Here is a 19486-nt window from a genome sequence, read left to right as displayed (position 1 = left end):
TTGCCATGAGCAGGGCCATGCATGTGGTTGGCCTGCTGCAGAAATACCGCTGGGCCTGGTGATTAATAGTGCTATCATGCAGGAAGGTCACTTCATGCATGGAAAGCCCCAAACGTAGTAGACTCATCTGAAAACCAAAGATATCTTTCGCAGCAAGGATCCTGTTTACCAAAGGATTGCTAAGTCAGATAACTTTTGCTTAGTTTGCAGCTTTAAGTTCCTAATATGGTGAAATTTGGAAGTTATAGAGGAGAAACTAACAATACCTGTTACATACCATTTTAATAAAAACTGAAAGCATTTTAATTAAAGAGTGTGTGCATGTGCGTGTGTATATGTTGTTCACATACACGTTCCTGTGTATGTGTATGAAAGAGTTTCCAGTTGACTCCACATTTCCCTTTCCTGGGTCAGACCCCATGACTTCCTCCTATGTTTGTGTTCCTGCATCTGTATTAGCTTCTTTATTTTAGCATATAAATATGATCAAGTCTCCCCTACTTTTTTAAAAAGGAGCTTTTTCTCCATCCTGTATCCTTTAGCAGAGGCCCACTTTCTCTGAAAAGAGTCATCCCTCTGTAGTCTGGCTGTCTTCCTCCTGCCCAAACCATTATCTGAGGTCACCGATGAGCTCCTGTTTGCTAGAGGGCTTCTGAGGGTTTTCCTTGTGTTGTTTGCCCCACCAGCAGCAGCTCTCGTGCTGTGGATTCTTTCTTGCCCCTTAAGAAGCTCCCTTTCTTGGCCTCCCCAGTGCAGTTCTGCTGTCAAAGTGTTCCTTCCCAGGCTTCTCCCTGGAAAAATCCTTTCTGGCACTGTTTCTCAAGGTTCAAGTCCTTTCTATTTCCCGGGTGTGTTGTCCTGGCTTCCTTATGATCGTAGCTCCACCTGAAACCCACAGGCCGGAGACAGGAATTTCCTGAACTGACTCAGGAGACTCTATTTGGCCATACCATACAGTTCCCACCTACTTCAACAGACCGGATATCTCCCAGTGAGAGGGCTCCCCTTCCTTCCTCTTTGAGCAAATATAGCCTCCAGTTATATTCTTGACTTATTGGGGAAACTGAGACTTCTTTATGGCTCACCATGACCTGAAGATTGAGGTGATGGTCTTTCTGGTGGAAGGTCTTTCTTCGTAAGCCTTTAATTCTCCGTAGACCTCTTTATTTCTCCTCCAGTCTTTCTTGCCTTCATCCCCCTTCTTTCCCTGTCAGCTCTCACCATGTCCTTGTCTTTCTTAGGGCACTTCTCTGGCATTTCTTTTTCTTTTTATGTAGATTCAGTGTGACAGTCAACACACACACCCTACTGGCTGGCTACGTGCTAACTAACTTACATACTAACTCTAAGCTCACGCTCCGTGGTATACCCTTGCCCAGGGGAGGCTTACTAAGCACTAGGTATGCTCCAACCTTTGAGTGCTTGCCACTGCTGCTCTTTCCACCCGGAATACCATCCATCCTTCCACCTCCACTTCTTCCCAGTCACTCCCAACTTCCCATTCGTGGAGGCCTTTCCTGACCAGGTATCCTGCCAGCTTCCCTCCCTGCAAGTGTATCTGTATGTTTAAAGACTGCTTTTCCAAATCTTCAGGGACAGACAGACTGACTGCTGCATACTGTGAGCCCAGCATCTGCTTAAGTCATTGAAGTCTGTGCCAATTTTGGATTTTGATTTTAGGTTCTTAACCATAGTGACAAGTTGCAGAAGTATTTATTAAATTCATGGTAGATAAAGTGATCAATATTTTCTGACTAATGAGTGAAAGTAATTACCCATGCTTTATTGGATGTAATAAGGAAAATTAATGCTGGCAAAAGTATCTTTAGGGGATACCAAATTTTGCTTCTCAGACATAAATAGCTCTACCAGCCTATTTCCTGAAATGACTGAGTCCCCTGAGGTGCCTTCCTCTGGGCAAATCTGCCATGGGCATATTCCTGCTGATGGAGCAGGCCTTGCCTGTCTAGGTCCTCTGTAACCCATGTCTTATTTCAAACATGAAGGAGAAAAGACCCTAGGCCTCCCTGCTAGTTCAGTCTGCTTTCTCAAGGCCCTGTATCTGATGGGCAGTTTATATATAACCCAAACCACAGTAGAGCAGCTCTTGGTGTCGTGTAGACGGAAATCGCCATGGCCGCCAACCTGATCTTGGTGTTTGTGTCTCACCCTGTTTTCTCTGTAGTTAGTCTGCCTGAAGGAAATGTTTAGAGACTGTGTTTCCAATTCAGTCTGCTTCCATGGAGAGGTGAGCAAGGGGCAGCAAGCCTTATCTGCCCTGTTGCCCTGCTGTGGAAATCCATATGCCTTCTGTAGGCACAAGAGCATAGCCTTGTCTCTAAATGTTGATAGGAAAATCCTCTCCTCTTTCATTTAAAAAGCGTCTCTACAGGAGATGCATTTTACCAAGTCCCACCGGCCCCTCGGGGGGTTTATCCTCCCATTCGCTGTCAGTGTTTTTATGTCACAACGTTCTTCCTCTTGGGGAGAAGGGCTGATTGACGTTATCGCTCTTAAAAGTCTGTATCTTAATGGCTACCACTAAATCTTTTGGGCACACATCTTCTCCAGACCCAGTAGGCTGAGTTCCTTTATCTTTTCCTCATATATTGAATTTTCTAAGTATTTTATGTCTATCATAACTAACCTAAATCATAATCATGTAAATTATGGTGTTCAACACTGGAACCTGATACAGGGAGACAGTAGATGACAAACTTCTGGAGGGACATAAGAGTCTCCTTTAAAGGGAGAGGGAAAATAAATTCATGCAGAATACACTTACACAGTTTGTAACATTAAATAAAGACAGAATTACCTTCAGCTGTGCAGATGATGCTGAAGGAATAGTAGAAACGACAGATGCCGGAATTGCTTCTGTGAGAAGAATGAGCAAGGCTTGGAAGGAAGAAGAACCAGGAAGGAGAAACTGGAAACTCTCTTCCTTACTCGTCAGTTGTGGTCATTAAAGCAGCAAACTCAGCCCCTGCTCTGAGGCCTGTCTCACTGCAGGTTAAGACACAGTGTGTGCTGGGATAACCAAGGACTCTCCCTGTCTGGCGGAGTTCAAGAGCATGCCAGGATGATTTGATTTACACATAATTCCTTCATCCTATCAACTTCTAATCATACTCACATTAGGATTTTGGACCAGAGAGAATTTTAAGTGTCAAAACATAACAGATCTGCTCCATAGTGTTTGTCCTTGCTATAGAGTATGTCAGAATCTTCCTTCAGTCCTTCCACACTGAAGGATGGGGCTCTGTAGCAATGGAAGAGGGCGGGTGGAATGGCATAATGACTGTCCGGCACACACACTTGGGTCAGCGTGCCTGTTTCTCAGCACTGCTGCCTCTTTGCTTTTACTTAAGAAACTTCATCATTTTCCTTTCAAGAATTCCTTCCTTCCTTCCTTCCTTCCTTCCTTCCTTCCTTCCTTCCATCCATCCACTTCCAGCAGCCTCTGTCTTACCTGTTAGAACATGATATTTCCTGTTGCTACTCTTGGAATTCCATGAATCTCACGAAAAGACCATGTCCTGGATTTTCTTTTCTCTATGTGTTTGAGTCTCAAGAGACCTGAAAATACTTAAGTACATCTAACAACAAGACCATAATCCATAAGTACAGTATTATATTCTAGAAAGGATCCTGGAACAAAGGAACATTAGTGAAATCATTAGTGGAATCGGAATAAGGTCTGTAACTTGCATAATCATCAATTACTTTGCTTTGACCACTGTCTTATGGATATGTCAGTTGTAAGCATTGGGGGAAGCTGGATCAATGCTACAAAGAAAGAAGAAACATACATACCAACTTGTGTATGAGTGTTCTTTTCAAAACATTTTTCCAAGATGAGAAAAATTGCAGATCATCAAAGTATACATTTATGTAGTAGCAGAGAGTGGAACAAAGAGTTAACCTTCATCTATACTCATCTCGCTTCCCCTTCAGGTTCTCATCTATCTGTTCCATCAGTCTGTGCTGATGTTGAGTGTCTGACTCTTCTGCATCCCTCACACACTGTCTGTCTCTTGATAGTTAGCACTTATAGGCATAACTTGGTCATCCAGTCTCTAAAAAAAGAAACAAAACAAAACCAGACTGGGAGATGCCCTGCTTTGGTAAAGTGCTACTGTGTATGCACGAAGATTTGGGATTGGAGCCCCAGCACCCATGTAAAAAAATTTTTAGCAGTCATGCATGTCTATGACCCTAGCACTGGGGTGTCAGAGAACTGGAGAATCTCCGAGGCTTACTGGCCAGCCAGCTCAACCTTATTGGTAAGCCCAAAGCCAATGAGAGATCCTGTGTCAAAAACCTTGGTGTAGAGCAGTCAACTCTGGCCTCCACATGTGTGTTCACACACATGCTTGCACTCCCACGTTCATGCACACACAAAGACACACACACTCTCTCTCTCTCTCTCTCTCTCTCTCTCTCTCTCTCTCTCTCTCTCTCTCTCCCCCCTCTCTCTCTTTCTTGTGCACAAAGGTCAGTGATTATTTTGCTGCCGCCCAAAAGAAATACACCGAAGATCGTGAATAGCTAAAGTAGATGTTCAGTTCAAATCTCCTTCCTGCCCCCAACATCAGGAAACTGGGAAGAGCATAGTCCTTTGTGCTCAGAAAGTCTTGACCTTGAATCCCAGTTTCGTGATCCCTGACACATTAATCTCTACCTCTGAGCCCTCTTTTTAAAAATGGAGTCCATATGTAATGCTCAGAACAGCTGGAAGGTAGAATGACATTATATATGCAGAGTTAAACGTTTTACTGTTTATCATTGCTGCTTAACACTGGGTGCTTAAAATAAGGAAGGGTCTCTTGATCATCTCCGTCCTGTGGGGACTAGTTGTTTCCCTTGACTCCTTAAACTATGGTCCACTTTCCACAGCAGGGACCCTTCCCTGCAAAGTCTACTGCAGCACTCAGAGCTGAGCATTTTGCTTATATCCTGCCAGCTGCCACAGGTTATGTACTGCTTCCTGCCACAGGCCAGTCCCAGCCCATTAGAGACGAAGGAGCCTCGCCTCAGGACCCAAGTTCTGGTTCCTAGAATACAGTGCCCTTGTCACTTGACCTATGGATGGAACTGTGTTTGGAAACAACTCTTCCATTCCTACAGTTCCAACCTAGAATGGATGTTTGGTTCTCCACCAGCCAAGGCTTTGTCCAGTGATCCATTACCCTTTTCTTCAGGGGTGTGGTACAGTACCTGGTATGCAGTGTGCACTTAATCAGCAGTAGATGGACAGAGAACTGAACATATTCATCTCTTGCGTTTGGTAACTAATCTGTCCTTATCAGACTAAGCAATGTATTCCTCAGCAAGTTACATTTTAGACCAGGACTTCTAAGCCTTGGTTGTACTAGTAATAGGAAGATTTTGCCTTCACTGTTTCCTGCTCTCTACCCATGTGTGTGTTCTTTCACTTCCTAAAACTGCCCCAGTGGTTCTGATGGGTAGCCAGAATTGGGTTCTGCCATTGTAAAAGGATGTATCCCACACATCACTCTTAACATCTTCTGTTTCCAGCATGTAGTCTTAATTATCAGTTTGGCTCCATGCTTCATGAACTCATATACTGAGACTTCCTTGTGCTTAGCATCTAAAGAATAGTCATAAATGTTAGTTCAATAAATTGGGGGTTTCATTTAAAATACAAGTTAGAGCTAGAGAGATAGCATAGCCATTAAAAGCTAAGTCTCACAGCCAACTACAAGATTAGTGTATAGTACCATGTAAGATAGAAAATACTAACAACCATGAGTTTGACTTTGACTTTGGGTGTTTACTTTTTGTTGTTTATTTAGTTTGAGTCAGGGTCACTGTAGAGCTCAGGTTGACATCCATCTCAAGATTCTTCTTCCTTCGGGTTGGGGATTTAGCTCAGTGGTAGAGCGCTTGCCTAGAAAGCACAAGGCCCTGGGTTCGGTCCTCAGCTCCGGAAAAAAAAAAAAGCTCTCTCTCTCCCTTTCCCTCTCTCTCTCTCTCTAAAAGATTCTTCTTCCTTAACCTTCCAAGTGCTACCCTCTACCGTGTGTGTGTGTGTGTGTCTGTGTGTGTGTGTGTGTGTGTGTGTGTGTGTGTGTGTGTGTGTGTGTATACCTTGTTTGTGAGTGCATGTATGTATGTGTATGTCTAACTGTTTCTACCTTGCTCTCTTTCCTGGAAGCTGCTTTCCCACAATTGTTTTTTTTTTTTTTCCTATTCACTTGTAGTCATTTGTTTAGGTGCTAGAAATTAACAACAACTAGTGAAATTTGTTGAGATGTCTCAATTTACAGTTTTATGTTATTGTTTCCATCTGTGCCCAAAATCTAAAAGTTAATTTCAATGTGCCTTTAAGAGAATATATCATGAATGTGACATTCAGTAGGACTGTTCCCTGCCTATAGGTGATTCTAGAGAAACACATAGGTTGCCATTCTAATGTTCCTTAACTCTAAAGTTAGCTAGTTTAGATATGGAGTTGTATTAGTTACTTTTCTGTTGCTGTAACAATAAGGCAACATGTAAAAGAAAGTATTTAATTGGGCCTATGGTTTCTGATGGTTAGAGTTCGTGATGACAGAGCAAAGTCATGGCAGCAGGATAGCTTGCAAGCTTACGTCTTGATCCACAAGCAGAAGGTAGGAGAAAGGCACACTGAGAATAACATAATTCTTTTAAAACCTCAAAGTTCATCTCTCATAACAACAGGCCTCCAACCAGTCCACAGCCCCAAACCCTTCCCAAACAATTCTAGCAAATGGAGATACAATATTCAAACATGAACCATTGGGGAAAATTGAGGACATTTTTCTTCAAACCAGCACATTATTGTCACACCTACAGTGATGTGTACACCAGCAAGTTCAGTTGTCCTTGTTATACCGTATAGCAGCTGGGCCAGCATAGAAGCTGTTTGAGATGTGTGCAAGGTGACACAGTGTGTTAGAGACATAATTAGTCTGAGAAACCAGAAGGAGGACAGGCATAGTGATATACTCCTGTAGTCCTGGCCTCTGTTGAGGCTGAAGCAGGAGGATTTTGAGTTCAAGGCCACAGTGGGTTACATATCAAAAACTTATCTTCAGGGGTTGGGGATTTAGCTCAGTGGTGAGCGCTTGCCTAGGAAGCGCAAGGCCCTGAGTTTGATCCCCAGCTCCGAAAAAAAGAACCAAAAAAAAAAAAAAAGATAATGATATCATTGGTTACACAAAAACTTATCTTCAAAGACCAATAGAACAAAAATCAGATGTGGGCTATAATACAATACCATTTTAGATAACATGAGAAATGAAAAATCATATTTACTTATAGTATCTACCTTACCAAAAACATCAGAGAAAAGGGTTGTTTTCTCTGAGGGTTAGGGTCTCAGAGGGTTGGGAACACAAGCAGAGGTGAGAGAAGTTCTGAAAGAGTCTTAACAGGAAGCAGGTGTCTCATGGCACCACTGGTCACTGTGTATCTGCCTTTGTTTCCAGAATTTTCCCCAGAGAATACCTCCTTCAGCAGATCCACCTGTACTCTCTCGCTGACCTGCAGCAGGTACGTGCCCAGAGGGTTTTCATTTTCATTTTCTGTCAGAAGTCACTTTGTGGGTTGTGGTTTGGGCACTGAATTAATCTGTCATTGCGGTAATAATTTCTTCCCAGGTAACTCATTTTTATTCAGAATGGGGGAGGTTTGGTATAACAACAGTACTATGAGACCATGACAAATATTGGCAAGAGTGTAGAGTCCCTGAGCACTCATACTTAGGGACTGAGAAAGTTAAGTGGATGAGCCACTTTGGAAAGCAGTTTAGCAGCTCCATATAACCCAGAGATTCTGCTCCCAACTGTATGCCCAGGAGTTTATGAAAGCTTGTCTGTGACAGGTAGGGGTTGTGCCCCTGCCATTCCAGCTACTGTGAGATTGAGGCAACCTGGGCGCCAGAGCTAGTATTGCAAGACTGGTCCCCAAAGCAAATGAAACCAAAGCTTTGTGAGAATGCCAGGGGCAGCATGAGTCACAGTAGAAAAAAGTGGGCAACAGCCAGATGTTTACAAACTGACAGATGGACAGATGGACACGATGTTGTTTGTCATTGTTCTATAACATTATCTAGCCATAAAAAGAAGTGAAATGGTGATACACACTACAACCTGGATGCGCCTTTGAAACATCATGCTAAGTTAAGAATCCAGATAGGAAAAAGTATCTGTCATTACAACTGTTTAAATGGCACGTCCACAATGAGCAAATGAATAACCACTGAAAAGAGATTAGTAGTTCCAGGCTCTGGAAAGAACAGAGGTGAGCAGAGACTGCCGATGGATGCGGGATCTCTTCCAGGTCTGAACTAGGTAGTGATGATGCCTGGTGAATATACTGAAGATAAATTGACTGCTTTCTTTAAAACAATGAGTTTTATGGGATGGGACTATTTCAACTAAAAATTATGTGAAGGAAAAGAAGACGTGCAAAAGGCAGTGAGTGGATGCACAAAGCTTTCATACACCAAAATCTAACATTGGATACAGTTTAATAAAACATAGCAGAGCACAAAAGAGAGGCGAAACCAGCCTTTAGGATTTTGTTAGTACATGCACTTTTAATGATTGACAGGTTAGCAGCCAGGAAGAAAGCAAGGTCTTGTGTGCTCAGCCTGGAGATCCGAGTCTGCTTAGCTTTGGTTAATCATTTAAACCAATCTTACTCACTGCCTAAGAAGCTGTCAGACACTGAATGAAAGTACTAACTTTACTTTCTAAATAAATACTGATTCTTTTAAGAATCAAAAAATAATTGTGACAACTTTAGAAACTGCTAGGAGTCTGTGTTTGTTTCCTCACTGGTTATTTTGCCCAAAAGAGATCAGCTTAAAAACTCACCCATGTCCTGTGCTCACTTCTCAGACTTTCAACCACTTTTCAAGGTTTCTGGTGTGTGTGTGTGTGTGTGTGTGTGTGTGTGTGTGTGTGTGTGTGTGTGTGTGTGTGTATGTCTGTTTTTAATTTAAGATTTTAAGACTTTTATGGTCAGTGTCATTTGGAGGTAAGCCAGTTGTTTTAAGTGGAAGAAATAGTGTAGCATTTAGTGGACATGTCTGAGAGAAAGCTAGCTTTAATCTGTACTCCTTTTCAAATTTAGACCTACTTGCTCCTTCAGACCTTCTTGCCTTTCCTGCATAGGGAAGCCCCCATGGAAGCTGCTGGACAGGGTGCAGAGGGATGTGTCTTTAGTTACAGTCACCTGGTGATATTCTAGAGGAGAATTGATTTAATTCTTTGGTATACGTTTATTTATCTATTTTCTTAGCAGTCTGTTTCATCCATAGTAGCTGAGGGCCCAGATTCTACCATTGAGATGTGCGTTTAAAGGCACTAAACATCCTTAGAAAGGTGGTTTAAAATAGAATAGCTCCTCTTAAAGGAGGCCCTTCAAAAATGAGTTTTGTGTCAGATGAAGAGAGAATTAGAATAATTCCATAGTCATTTTAGGGTGTTAAAGTAACATATCCATTTAGAATAATAGAGCCTGCTTTTTAAAGCTTCCCTGTACCCTGCTGTCTCCCCACACGACCCTTTCTTTTTCCTTCTTGTAATCATCAAGCCGTAAGTGCCAAGCAGCTGACTTAAGTCGGTGACAGTGGTGTTCTTGGTGGGCCAGGCCATTAGTCCCCCAAACTGCATAAGTAGCTTAATCAGTTTTCAGCTGGGCAGTGGAGTGATAGAAGCCATCACCAGCTTATCACAGTCCCTGTGGGCAGGGGCTAGGGCTCAGTGCATCCCCTTACGCAGCAACTCGCTCTAGCCTGCTTCTTTGTGCCTGGCTTTAAGAGCCCAAACTTATCATATTTAGAGGAAGTTTAATGCAATTACTGTTTCAGCCTGAGGTAAACTAAATTGGATTTAGCTTTTGATCTGTCTGTATCTTGGCTATAAGCCCTGAAGAGCACCCCTGCCCATCTCCCTTTGGTTTCTGGGCAAATACTTGTTTTCTAGGTCTGAAGTGTTCTCAGATATAGGGAAGGGAAGGGACCCAGAGCAGAAAAACAATACTATCATTTATTTTCTGAAAGAGTGGATCAGGATAGCAGGAACCCTTCCTTACTGCCCATGTTGCTGAGCTATCTCGGTCTCTCCCTTCCAGTCTTTGTCAGCTTCGGGAGTGTTACAGTCAGTGATGTTTTCCCATTTCTTACTCTTATTTTTGTTAATGTATTTATTTATTCATATCATATCCCAATATCCAGACCCCATTCCTCTTAAGGGCTTCTGCAAAAGCAAACTTTCTTATTTTATACAATAACTATAGAAAAGGAAATTTTTAGGTGTATTTTATAGTGAAAAAAAGAGAAATCCATAAATTATTGAGCAGCCGTAGCCCCTGAGCAATAACATATTCCTTTTTACAAATTTCTCTTGAATTTGATTGTTTTAAGAAAATTTCAAAGAAAGTTATGATCTAATAGGCACAGTAGCTGTTGAGAGGGCTCTGAGGATAAGATGCTTGCTGCCTGGCGAACTGTGTGTGACCCCGGGACCTCCCATAGCAGAAAGAGAAGTGAATGAAACTTGTTGGCTGGTGTCTGACCTTGCACACGCACACACACACACATGCACAAATAATAGACATAGTAAAGAGGAAGTTGATATTTATGCATAATTTTAAATAGTGTATGTAGTGCACAAACCATTAATATTATTTAAAGAAAATATTCTGGTACTAAAAATTAGCACCCCCACATAAGTTTTATTTTTATAACAATATTCAAAATTTTAGCAAATATACTCGATCAACGATGGCTAAAGACTTTTAGCTACCTAATACAACATTTGTTACAGTCGAGAAACTACTGCTCTCCGACAACTTTGGCCGTATTCAGTTCTCACTACCGTATGCTTAGGTGTGTGGGAATAACTTGCAAATGCAGGCGGTTGTTTAGCAAAGAGCAAATCACCTGCTGGCTGTTGGCACAGAGAGTGCCAGTGCTAAGCCCTCACAGCCTGTGTGTTTCAGCGGTGGTCAGACTGCTCTCTGGGTATTGCATGCACGGAAAGGTAGCAGTTGTTCAGCACACTGTGTGACCAGTCAGTTGGCAGCATCTCCTGGAGCATATAAGATAGAGCCAAGGATCACTCTGACCTCACAGCAGGCCCAAGGGCTATTAGGGCAGGTCAAGGTTCTCCAGGTCCTAGGAGATCTAGGACACAACAGCTCAACTCACTCAGTTCTTAAAACTTGATTCCAAATCAATTTCTGTCAACCAACTGGGTCTTAGAAAATGGTATTCAGGATGAGGTGGTGGCATATGCCTCTCAGCCCAGCATTCAGGACCAGAGCCTGTGGATCCCTGGGTTCAAGTCCACTTTTGTCCACAGAGCAAATTCCAGGACAGCCAGGGTTACATAGTAAGACCCTGACTCAAAGAAAAGAAATATATTAGTTAGGTTTTTAAAAAAGACTTCTTTAAAAATGTCTGTATATCTGTGTATATCTCTATGTGTATATGAGTGTGTCAATAGCCACAGAAGCCAGAAAAGAATGTCAGATACCATGAGGCTGTGGTCATGGTTAGTTGGTTTCGAGCCATTCAAGGTCAGTGCTGAGAACCAAACTCAGGTCCTCTATATGAGCAGCAAGAATTCTCAGATGCTGAGTATCTTTCCAGCCCTGCTATTGAAGTTCTTTGTGGAACACTTTGTTTTTTTGTTTGTTTCTTGACCTATTGGGGGGAGGGGGCTTTCTGTTAGGAAGTGCAAATTCAGTGTTTTTCATACATTTTCAGCATTATCAGGTATCCATGGGAAGACTTTAAGACAGAAATACAATAGAAGGTTGTATATCCCAACAAAATTGCAGATATAGTACCACATTCCCATTGCCTTGGGTTCCCCCTGTTCCCAATGAGTAGTAGACAAGCCAGCCCCTTACTTCTACCTCCTTGATTCTTTTAACAGTGATTTAGAAGGTTCCGCATTTTACCAGCAGACTATGAGTGTAAGAAAGATTCTGTAGAGCGGTACTTAGCTGTTTGTGTGGATCCAGCTAGAATCCGAGTTGACTCTGTCATTCCCTGGAGAATAAATAAGAGAACTCTTGTAAAGTTCCTTCTGAAAGGTTAGGTCAGAGTGAACTTTTGCCTGTGAAAGAAACAAAACCTAAAATCTATGCAAATCACTGTTTCTTCTGGTGTTACTTACCTTCAGGACACTTGTAAGTTAAGTGTTCACTGATTCTAGTTATGTGTGATTCAAGAGAAAGGATCTTGGATGGTCCTAAGGGTGAGGCAGTGGGTGGGCTAACATAGCCCTTCCTTGCCCATTCCCTCAGTACCCACCATCTCACCTCCTCACAAACCTTTCTCTTGGGACAATTTAGGGGACCTCTTCTTCCTCACTATCTACTTTCCCTGGATTCCAAATTTTCTAAACTAGACTTTACTTTTAGGCTACAGTGAGAAAAATTAATAATTATGCTACCACACATTTATTTATGGTACAAATACATTAAAAACAGCATGCTATTTCAGGAAGAAACATTTCAGACATTTCAGCAGATTACTTTTTTTTAAGTGTTTCAAGACAGGATTTCTCTCTGTAACCATGGTGTTCTAGAACTCACTCTGGTTGGCTGACCTATAATTCAGAGATTCCCTGCCTCTGCCTCTTGAGTGCTGAAATTAAAGGTGTGTGCCGCCTCCACCTAGCTCAATAGATTGTATTTAATGAAGAAAAGAGGTGGAAAAGCTGAGAATTTTAAGTAGAGTTGTAAATGGGAGGGATGCCAAAGAAGAGGGCCTGAAGGCCTAGAGAGTTGTGAAAAGGCTGAGCTGTAACCAAAGGCAAAATACTTCACCAGAGTGTCCAGAAACCGCATAGCTGAACCTGTGGCTGGGTAGAGATGCATCTCTCGTGTTCTCTCTCTCTCTCTCTCTCTCTCTCTCTCTCTCTCTCTCTCTCTCTCTCTCTCTCTCTCTCTCTCTCTCCCCCTGTGTGTGTGTGTGTGTCCTATTTTGAGCTCACTAACTTGCCCCTAAATAAAAGCAAGTGAATTAGAGTTATTACCTTGAAACAAAACAGAGGTAGAAAGACCCATCTGTGAATCAAATGAATGATCTCTGATCTTTTCTGGTGTGTGTGTGAGTGTGTGTCTGTGTGTCTGTGTGCACACACACCCATGTACATGCATACATATTCCAGAAAACTATGTCAGGTGTCTCCCTTGATCCATTTGCACCTCGTTCTTTCACTAACCCTGTACCTTGGCATTCAGGCTCGGCTGGCTAACCCTGAGCTTTGCAGAGATGAGACATGCTTTTACACAGGTTCTTGGGATCTGAACTCAGGTCCTTTTCCTTTCACAGTAAGCACTCACTGAGCCATCTCTCCAGTCCCCTGGTCTCTGCTTTTGACTATCAAAATAATTGTGAGCTGTTTAATGTTGCCCACTTTATGTTTGTATTTTAGACAGGTCTTGCTGTGTCACCCAGGATGATTTCCGGTCTTCCTGCTTTAGCCTCCAGAGTGCTGGGATTGCAAGCATGTACTACAAGCCTAGCTAATTTTTGTGGATTTTCTGAATACTCACTACACATCCCTGGACGGCAGACTTCTCAGCTGAGATTTTGCAGTATTGCCTTATTCATCACTGTGACATAAATGTCTGTCAGAAGTGTTGTGCAGGAACAGTGTATCTGGTGGTCCACTTCAGAGGCTCCCTAGAGCTGTAGCTAGTAAGTTCACAAAAAGGCCATGTCCAAGGCAGTTCAAGGCCAGTCTTTGAAGATATGTTTTGCTGAATTCTTCAAGGATGTTTGGTGAATCACTTTGTATGCTCTGCCCCCACCAAGCAAACAGACTCACAGAGTGTTGTTCTCTGTGGGCACTCTTCACAGAGGCAGTAGACAAAGGAAAGGCCTAAGTGGGCACTCAGGGCAGCTGCCCTTCTGCCAAAGCACTAACAGGTGATGACCTTTATTCAAGCAGGAACACAGTGCTTCAGTGCCCACAACCAAGTCACCAATCCCCGAGCCTCAGGAGGCTGAGGAACTTGTATTCAAAGCCTCAGCAGCCCTGATCCCTGCACCATTGTCCACCCAGGCATTATGGGGCAGAATAACTAATTAGGAGCATTCGGACTTAACAAGCAGAAACACAGAGCGTGACAGCTCGCCTGTGTCGCCCCAGCCAGTGCTTGTGTCTGCTGTAGCTACTGTGCCTTCAGACACCCCTGGATACACTCACTCGGCAATGTGGCAGGACTGAGCTGTCATTAAGACATCAGTAAATCTGTTAACCGCTCTACAGGGCTGCTCTACACAGTAAATGAACTAGGGGGAAAACATAAGGTATTTGGGAAAATGCTTTTTAAGCAAATGAATATTTAGAAAATGAATATGCCTACTTTCCTCAAAGGTTTTCATCTGAGGTGGTGGGAAGGGGTTGAATGTTACTCTTTGACGGCCCTGTTGCTTGGCAGTCTCAAGGGAGCAGGTGTTTCTTGAGTAGGTGCTGCTCAGACCCCAGGCTGTTCCTGCCCTGTGGAGGGGAAGGGACAGAATGGTAAGTGCCTTGTACAAGTCCTAGACCAGAACAGCAGGCTGCAGACTGTGCTTCCCGCTCACCACAGTGACTGCGGTTTGGGGATCTAGGTTTGGTTTGGTATTGTTTAGTTCAGTTCAGTTTAGTTCTTGACTTTTTTTTTTTTTTTTTTTTTGGTTCTTTTTTTCGGAGCTGGGGACCGAATCCAGGGCCTTGCGCTTCCTAGGCAAGCGCTCTACCACTGAGCTAAATCCCCAACCCCCGTTCTTGACTTTTTAAACGCCTTTTTGTGTGGTTTATTGATAGGAACCATTAGCTGACGGGGATAAAGCAAGTAAATAACAAGGTCGTTGCACCATGCCCAACTATAATGTGGTTCACAGATGCATTTAAGGAGACAGGGAGAGATGAACAGGATTGTAGCAGAAAAATGTTAACATCCAAGTACAGAGGTAATGGATTTTTTTTTAAAAAACCAGCTCAGAATGATGACTTTGTGCGATTTTGGACAGAAAGCCCATTACCCAGGTGAAGAGAGCTCAGTTGATGGTCCAGAAGCTACCCATATGCCCCTTTGATACAAGTACCATTTAATACTCAAGGATGCAGCCACAGAATTGGAAGGTGGCAGTCAGTATTGGAGTCACTTTCCTGGGATCCTTGGGTCCTACTTATTTTCAATCATCTGTGTGTTGGTGGCGATTTTTGTGTTTCCCATTTATATAAAATCCATCATAATATGAACTTATTAAGGACTCTGTCCAAAGAATACTTTCTGCCAGTTGTATTTTTGAGCTGTCTGTAGCCCGACTGCCCAGCCTGACACCTCACACAGAAGCTGTCACCAGGAACGGAGCAGAGACGCTGCAGAACCGTCATGCTATATTCAGTTGGCATATTTCTGTGTGTTCATTACCTACTGCTATACCACAGATTACCCCCAAACGTAGAATTTAACACAAGAGTGAACAGTAATTGTCTCTCATGGTTGTTATGGACCAGGAATTCCTGAGTTCAGTTGAGCTGAGGTTGCAAGGAGTACACTGGGTGGGGCCTGTGGTCACCAGCTGGAGCAGTGTCAGCTACTCCCACAGCTGGCAGATGGGGGCTGACTGTTAGTGGGAGGCCTCTTGTCTTAGCCCACGTGGGCCATGCTACAGGATGCTCAAGGAGTCCTCAGGATGTGATAGCTGGCTTGAGGATGGTCTGAAAGAGTAAGAGGTAGATGATGTCATTCTCTCTGTGTGGCCTGGCCACGGAAGTCCAGGTGCTGTCATTTCTGCCATATTCTGGTGCTTAAAAAAGAATTGCTAAAGCATGTTCCAGTGGTGCAGGCTGTTAGCAAGTAGTACCCGAAGAGAAGAATCAGACTCTTTCGTTTGTGTGTGTATAGTCATGTGTGTTCATGTATGTGCACATATAAACCAGAGGTCAACCTCCAGTGTCATTTCTCAGATACTGTCCACCTTTAGTGGTTTGTTGGTTTGTTTTCCTGTTTTTCTTTCTTGTTTTTTTGAAAGGGTCTCTCACTAGTGGCCTAGGGTTCATCAGGTAGGCTAAGCTGGTTAGTTAGCAAGCCCAGGGACCTGTCTGTGTCTACTTCTGCAGACTTTATGTTACAAGTCATGCCACCACATCCAGCCTTTTTATGTGGGCTCTGGGGATGGAACCCAGGTCTGGGTTCTGCAAAGCAAGCACTTCACCCACCACCTCCCCAGCCCTCACTTCTCACATTGTAAAGAATATATAAGCATATTATAAACTATCCTGCTCTGTAATAATACTGCTGTGATAAAAATTAAAAAGGAACATTATCTATCAGTTCCTGAGAGCTCACTCCAGCTGACTCCGGCTGCTAACTCTGACACGCGGTCCACAAGCCACCCTCTCCCAGCTCTCTCCTGCAACATAAGACCACCTCACATCTGCACATCCCTTATATTTAATCCCCTAAAAAATGTGGTGAGATAGATATGGCTACCTTTAATTTGTAATATACTGATTTACTTATGAAGTGCCACAGTGAGTATGGAGGTCAGGGGCAGCTTATGGAGGTTAGTCCTCTCGTTTTACTCTGTGGGCTCAGGTACCCAAGTTGGATCATCAGGCTTCAAGGAGGCCTTCTTGCCACTGAGCTGTTTTGCCAGCTCTGGCCCTTTCTAGAAGCTTATTTTTAATTTTAAATCTATGTGTATGTTGGAGTGTGTGTCACACGTGTAGGTGGGCCTGAAAGGCAGGAAAATCAGGTGTGCTTGCCTCCTGTGTCAGTGTATTTGACACAGAATGACTGGGAAACACACCCACCCTTGTATAGCAGACTGTGGCAGATTGTAAAGGGGGTGAACACTACCTCCTGTCCTGTGGGGCTTTCTTACCTGTCACTTACCTACTCCCATTAAGAGGTAGCACTTTGGGGTTGGGGATTTAGCTCAGTGGTAGAGCGCTTGCCTAGCGAGCACAAGGCCCTGGGTTCGAGCACAAGGCCCTGGGTTCGGTCCCCAGCTCCGGGGAAAAAAAAAAGAGGTAGCACTTTTATCCCCTTTTCCCTGAATCTGGCTAGGTGGCTGTGACTTTGAAAGTTTTTCTGTGTGTTTTCGCAGGGCCAAGCTATAAAAAGGTAATATGGCCTCAAGCCTTGGCAAGAGTCATCACGTTATAAGATACCCCATGGAGGGTCCACAGGAAGTCACCGTGGCTGACATCCCAGCTAAGTTTGAATTGGTAGCCACCATCTACCACTGAGAACATTAGGGAAAACTCCAGCTTTGATCTTTGTGTCCTGTTAGCTGAGGGTATAAGTGAGTGTATAAGTAGTTTAGAACAGAGCAAGCCACCTCTGCAGTGTCCTGCATGATCTGCAGGCTGTGGGCATAATAACATGATTGTTTTATGCCACTACATTGAGGGTAATGTGCTATGTAGCCATAGTAACTGGAACCTCCCCATAACTTGGCTGTCAGAGAAGGCCTCCTGGGGCAGATTATAAGTTAGATTCAGGGCCTGTAGATGTGAGCCAGGCACACAGGAATGGGAAGAGGATTCTGGTTTGGTGGCCTCATAGCTCTCTATGACATGAGTTGTAATATTCCCATCACTAAAAGCAGAAAGAAAAAATTATCACTAACCATGATATTCCTAGAGAATATTCTGATATTCCTAGAGAATATTCTGATATTCCTAGAGAATATTCCATTTGGTACATAAGGATTATTTGAGCAATTGTCTCAGTAAAACATCCATGGAATGAGTTTGATGGTGCCATTCCTCTCAGGAGTAAAAGATTCCAGTGTGCCCAGAGCTTCAAAGAGTGGGTTTGTAATCTTCACTTTCTACTTGTGCACCAGAAGCATAAGCCCAGTTTTCTGTTATCCAACCCCTGGCTGGCTCTTCCTGGCACAGTCACCCTGGTGGTGTCCATGAGGTTTTACCCCTTGGAACCAAATGCCAGCCTCCTAGCAGGTTTTCACCTGGTCTTCCTGAACACCAGAAGAGTACAGAAGGCACTCTCTAGTCGGGGACTGAAGGCCTCAGGAAGTCTGGCCCTTTCCAAAGTTCCAGTGTCCTGAGGAACCAGGAAGTACATCAGCCTATAAAACACTTAGCACACTGTCCTAGCTGACACCATTGTCCCCCTGTGAGCCTGGCTTACAATTCTGTCTGTGCTCACAGCTTGCTGCTTTCAGCAGTAGCATAGCTGTCTTCTGAGGGAAAATGAGAAGGCTGACAGGGGCAGCTTTTTCCATCGCTGTTTGGTTTTTAAGTCCTCATTAAGTCTCAGTAAAGCATGAATGCGTTTACTCCTGGGATCGTAAGTGAGATTGGGGATCAATTGTGACAGCGGGGGGATCTTTGTAGCAGAAGGGTATAGGCAGCAGCGGTGGTGCTACACACGCTACTGAAACATTCCTAAGCCCAGCGCCTGCTGGTGAATGGGCTGCTTGTCCCAGAATTCTGTATTCCTAAGAGTTAGTCATTCATGTATTCACCTACACAGAAGAAAGTGGCAAACGCCTTGTGTGCACCAAGCACTCATGACAAATGCCAGGAACTGGGTAAAAAAAAAAACCCTTAACCACCACCGATGCCCCAGGATACCAAGTGCATGCTAAGATGACAGCCATTCAGAATGGCAGCCTCACAAGTCTGCTCAGCATTGTAAAGGAGAGAAATACAGATTTACAACAGAGCTACATTGGCTGGGATTTTTGCAGAGACTCTGGAAGTGCAGTCTGGCTGGAATGGCTAGAAGTGAGACTTCAGGTTGGGACAGTGAACCTGAGAGCATCTCTGAGGGAACAGCTATTATTTAGTAGCCCCCAGAGTCACCAGCTCTGTCCATTTTCTGAGAGAAGCCGGAAATCCGTATTTTATGTGAAATTTCTCAATATTTAAACACTCTGCAGGCCAAACAAAACACAGCCACTGGTTTTGACCTCTGCTTTATAATAGAGAATGCCTGCCTTTGTTCCTGGAAACTAATGAATGCTCAATTAAGAGAAGGAATTTGGAGGTTAGTGTAAGATTGTGTTCTTCAATGGGCTGCAGACCCCATCCCAAACCCTTGAGATACTAATTGACAGGCTTGCCCAGGCTGACAGCCTGGCTCTGAAGTGGACACACACAAGGAAATAGGAAAGCTATTCCAGGTCACTCTGCAAGGTCAGGGCAGCAATGCAAACACTAGGAAGGCTGAAAACACAGGTCAGGTGGCAGTAAGAAAAGCCCACAGTCCAGATAGCTGTAGTTAATAAATCATATTGAAAAGGTATCAGCAGCCTCTCTCTCCCTGGCATTGCTCTGTGAGGTAGAAAATTAAATAGAAATCAAACTGCAGATGGCTGTCAGGAGCTTTTAGGGGACCAGCACACCAGTATGAGGTCAACATGGGATGAAGTTTCTACCTGGAGCAAAGGTCTCCAAAAGGGCAATGATACACACTATTGGGCATCAGAGGGGGCTGG

General features: G+C 43.6%; 1 protein-coding gene across 13 annotated transcripts in view; it reads left to right on the top strand.

Annotated features, from left to right (window-relative positions):
* Plekhm3 (pleckstrin homology domain containing M3) overlaps window positions 1-19486 on the top strand; it is a 159082-nt gene that overhangs the window by 82728 nt on the left and 56868 nt on the right. For 11 of the 13 annotated variants that reach the window (XM_017596816.3, XM_039084591.2, XM_017596815.3 and 8 more), the window contains one exon: window positions 7479-7542. In XM_017596816.3, the coding sequence (XP_017452305.1) occupies window positions 7479-7542 (64 nt within the window). Of the gene's footprint in view, window positions 1-7478; window positions 7543-13451 lie in introns of all 13 variants that reach the window. The other 2 variants (XM_063267901.1, XM_063267902.1) reach the window with 2 other exon arrangements.

This window comes from Rattus norvegicus, chromosome 9, assembly GCF_036323735.1.
Source record: "Rattus norvegicus strain BN/NHsdMcwi chromosome 9, GRCr8, whole genome shotgun sequence".
Lineage (NCBI taxonomy): Eukaryota > Metazoa > Chordata > Mammalia > Rodentia > Muridae > Rattus > Rattus norvegicus.
The sequence above is the reverse complement of the archived record's forward strand: the minus strand, read 5'-3'. Positions and strand labels throughout refer to the sequence as shown.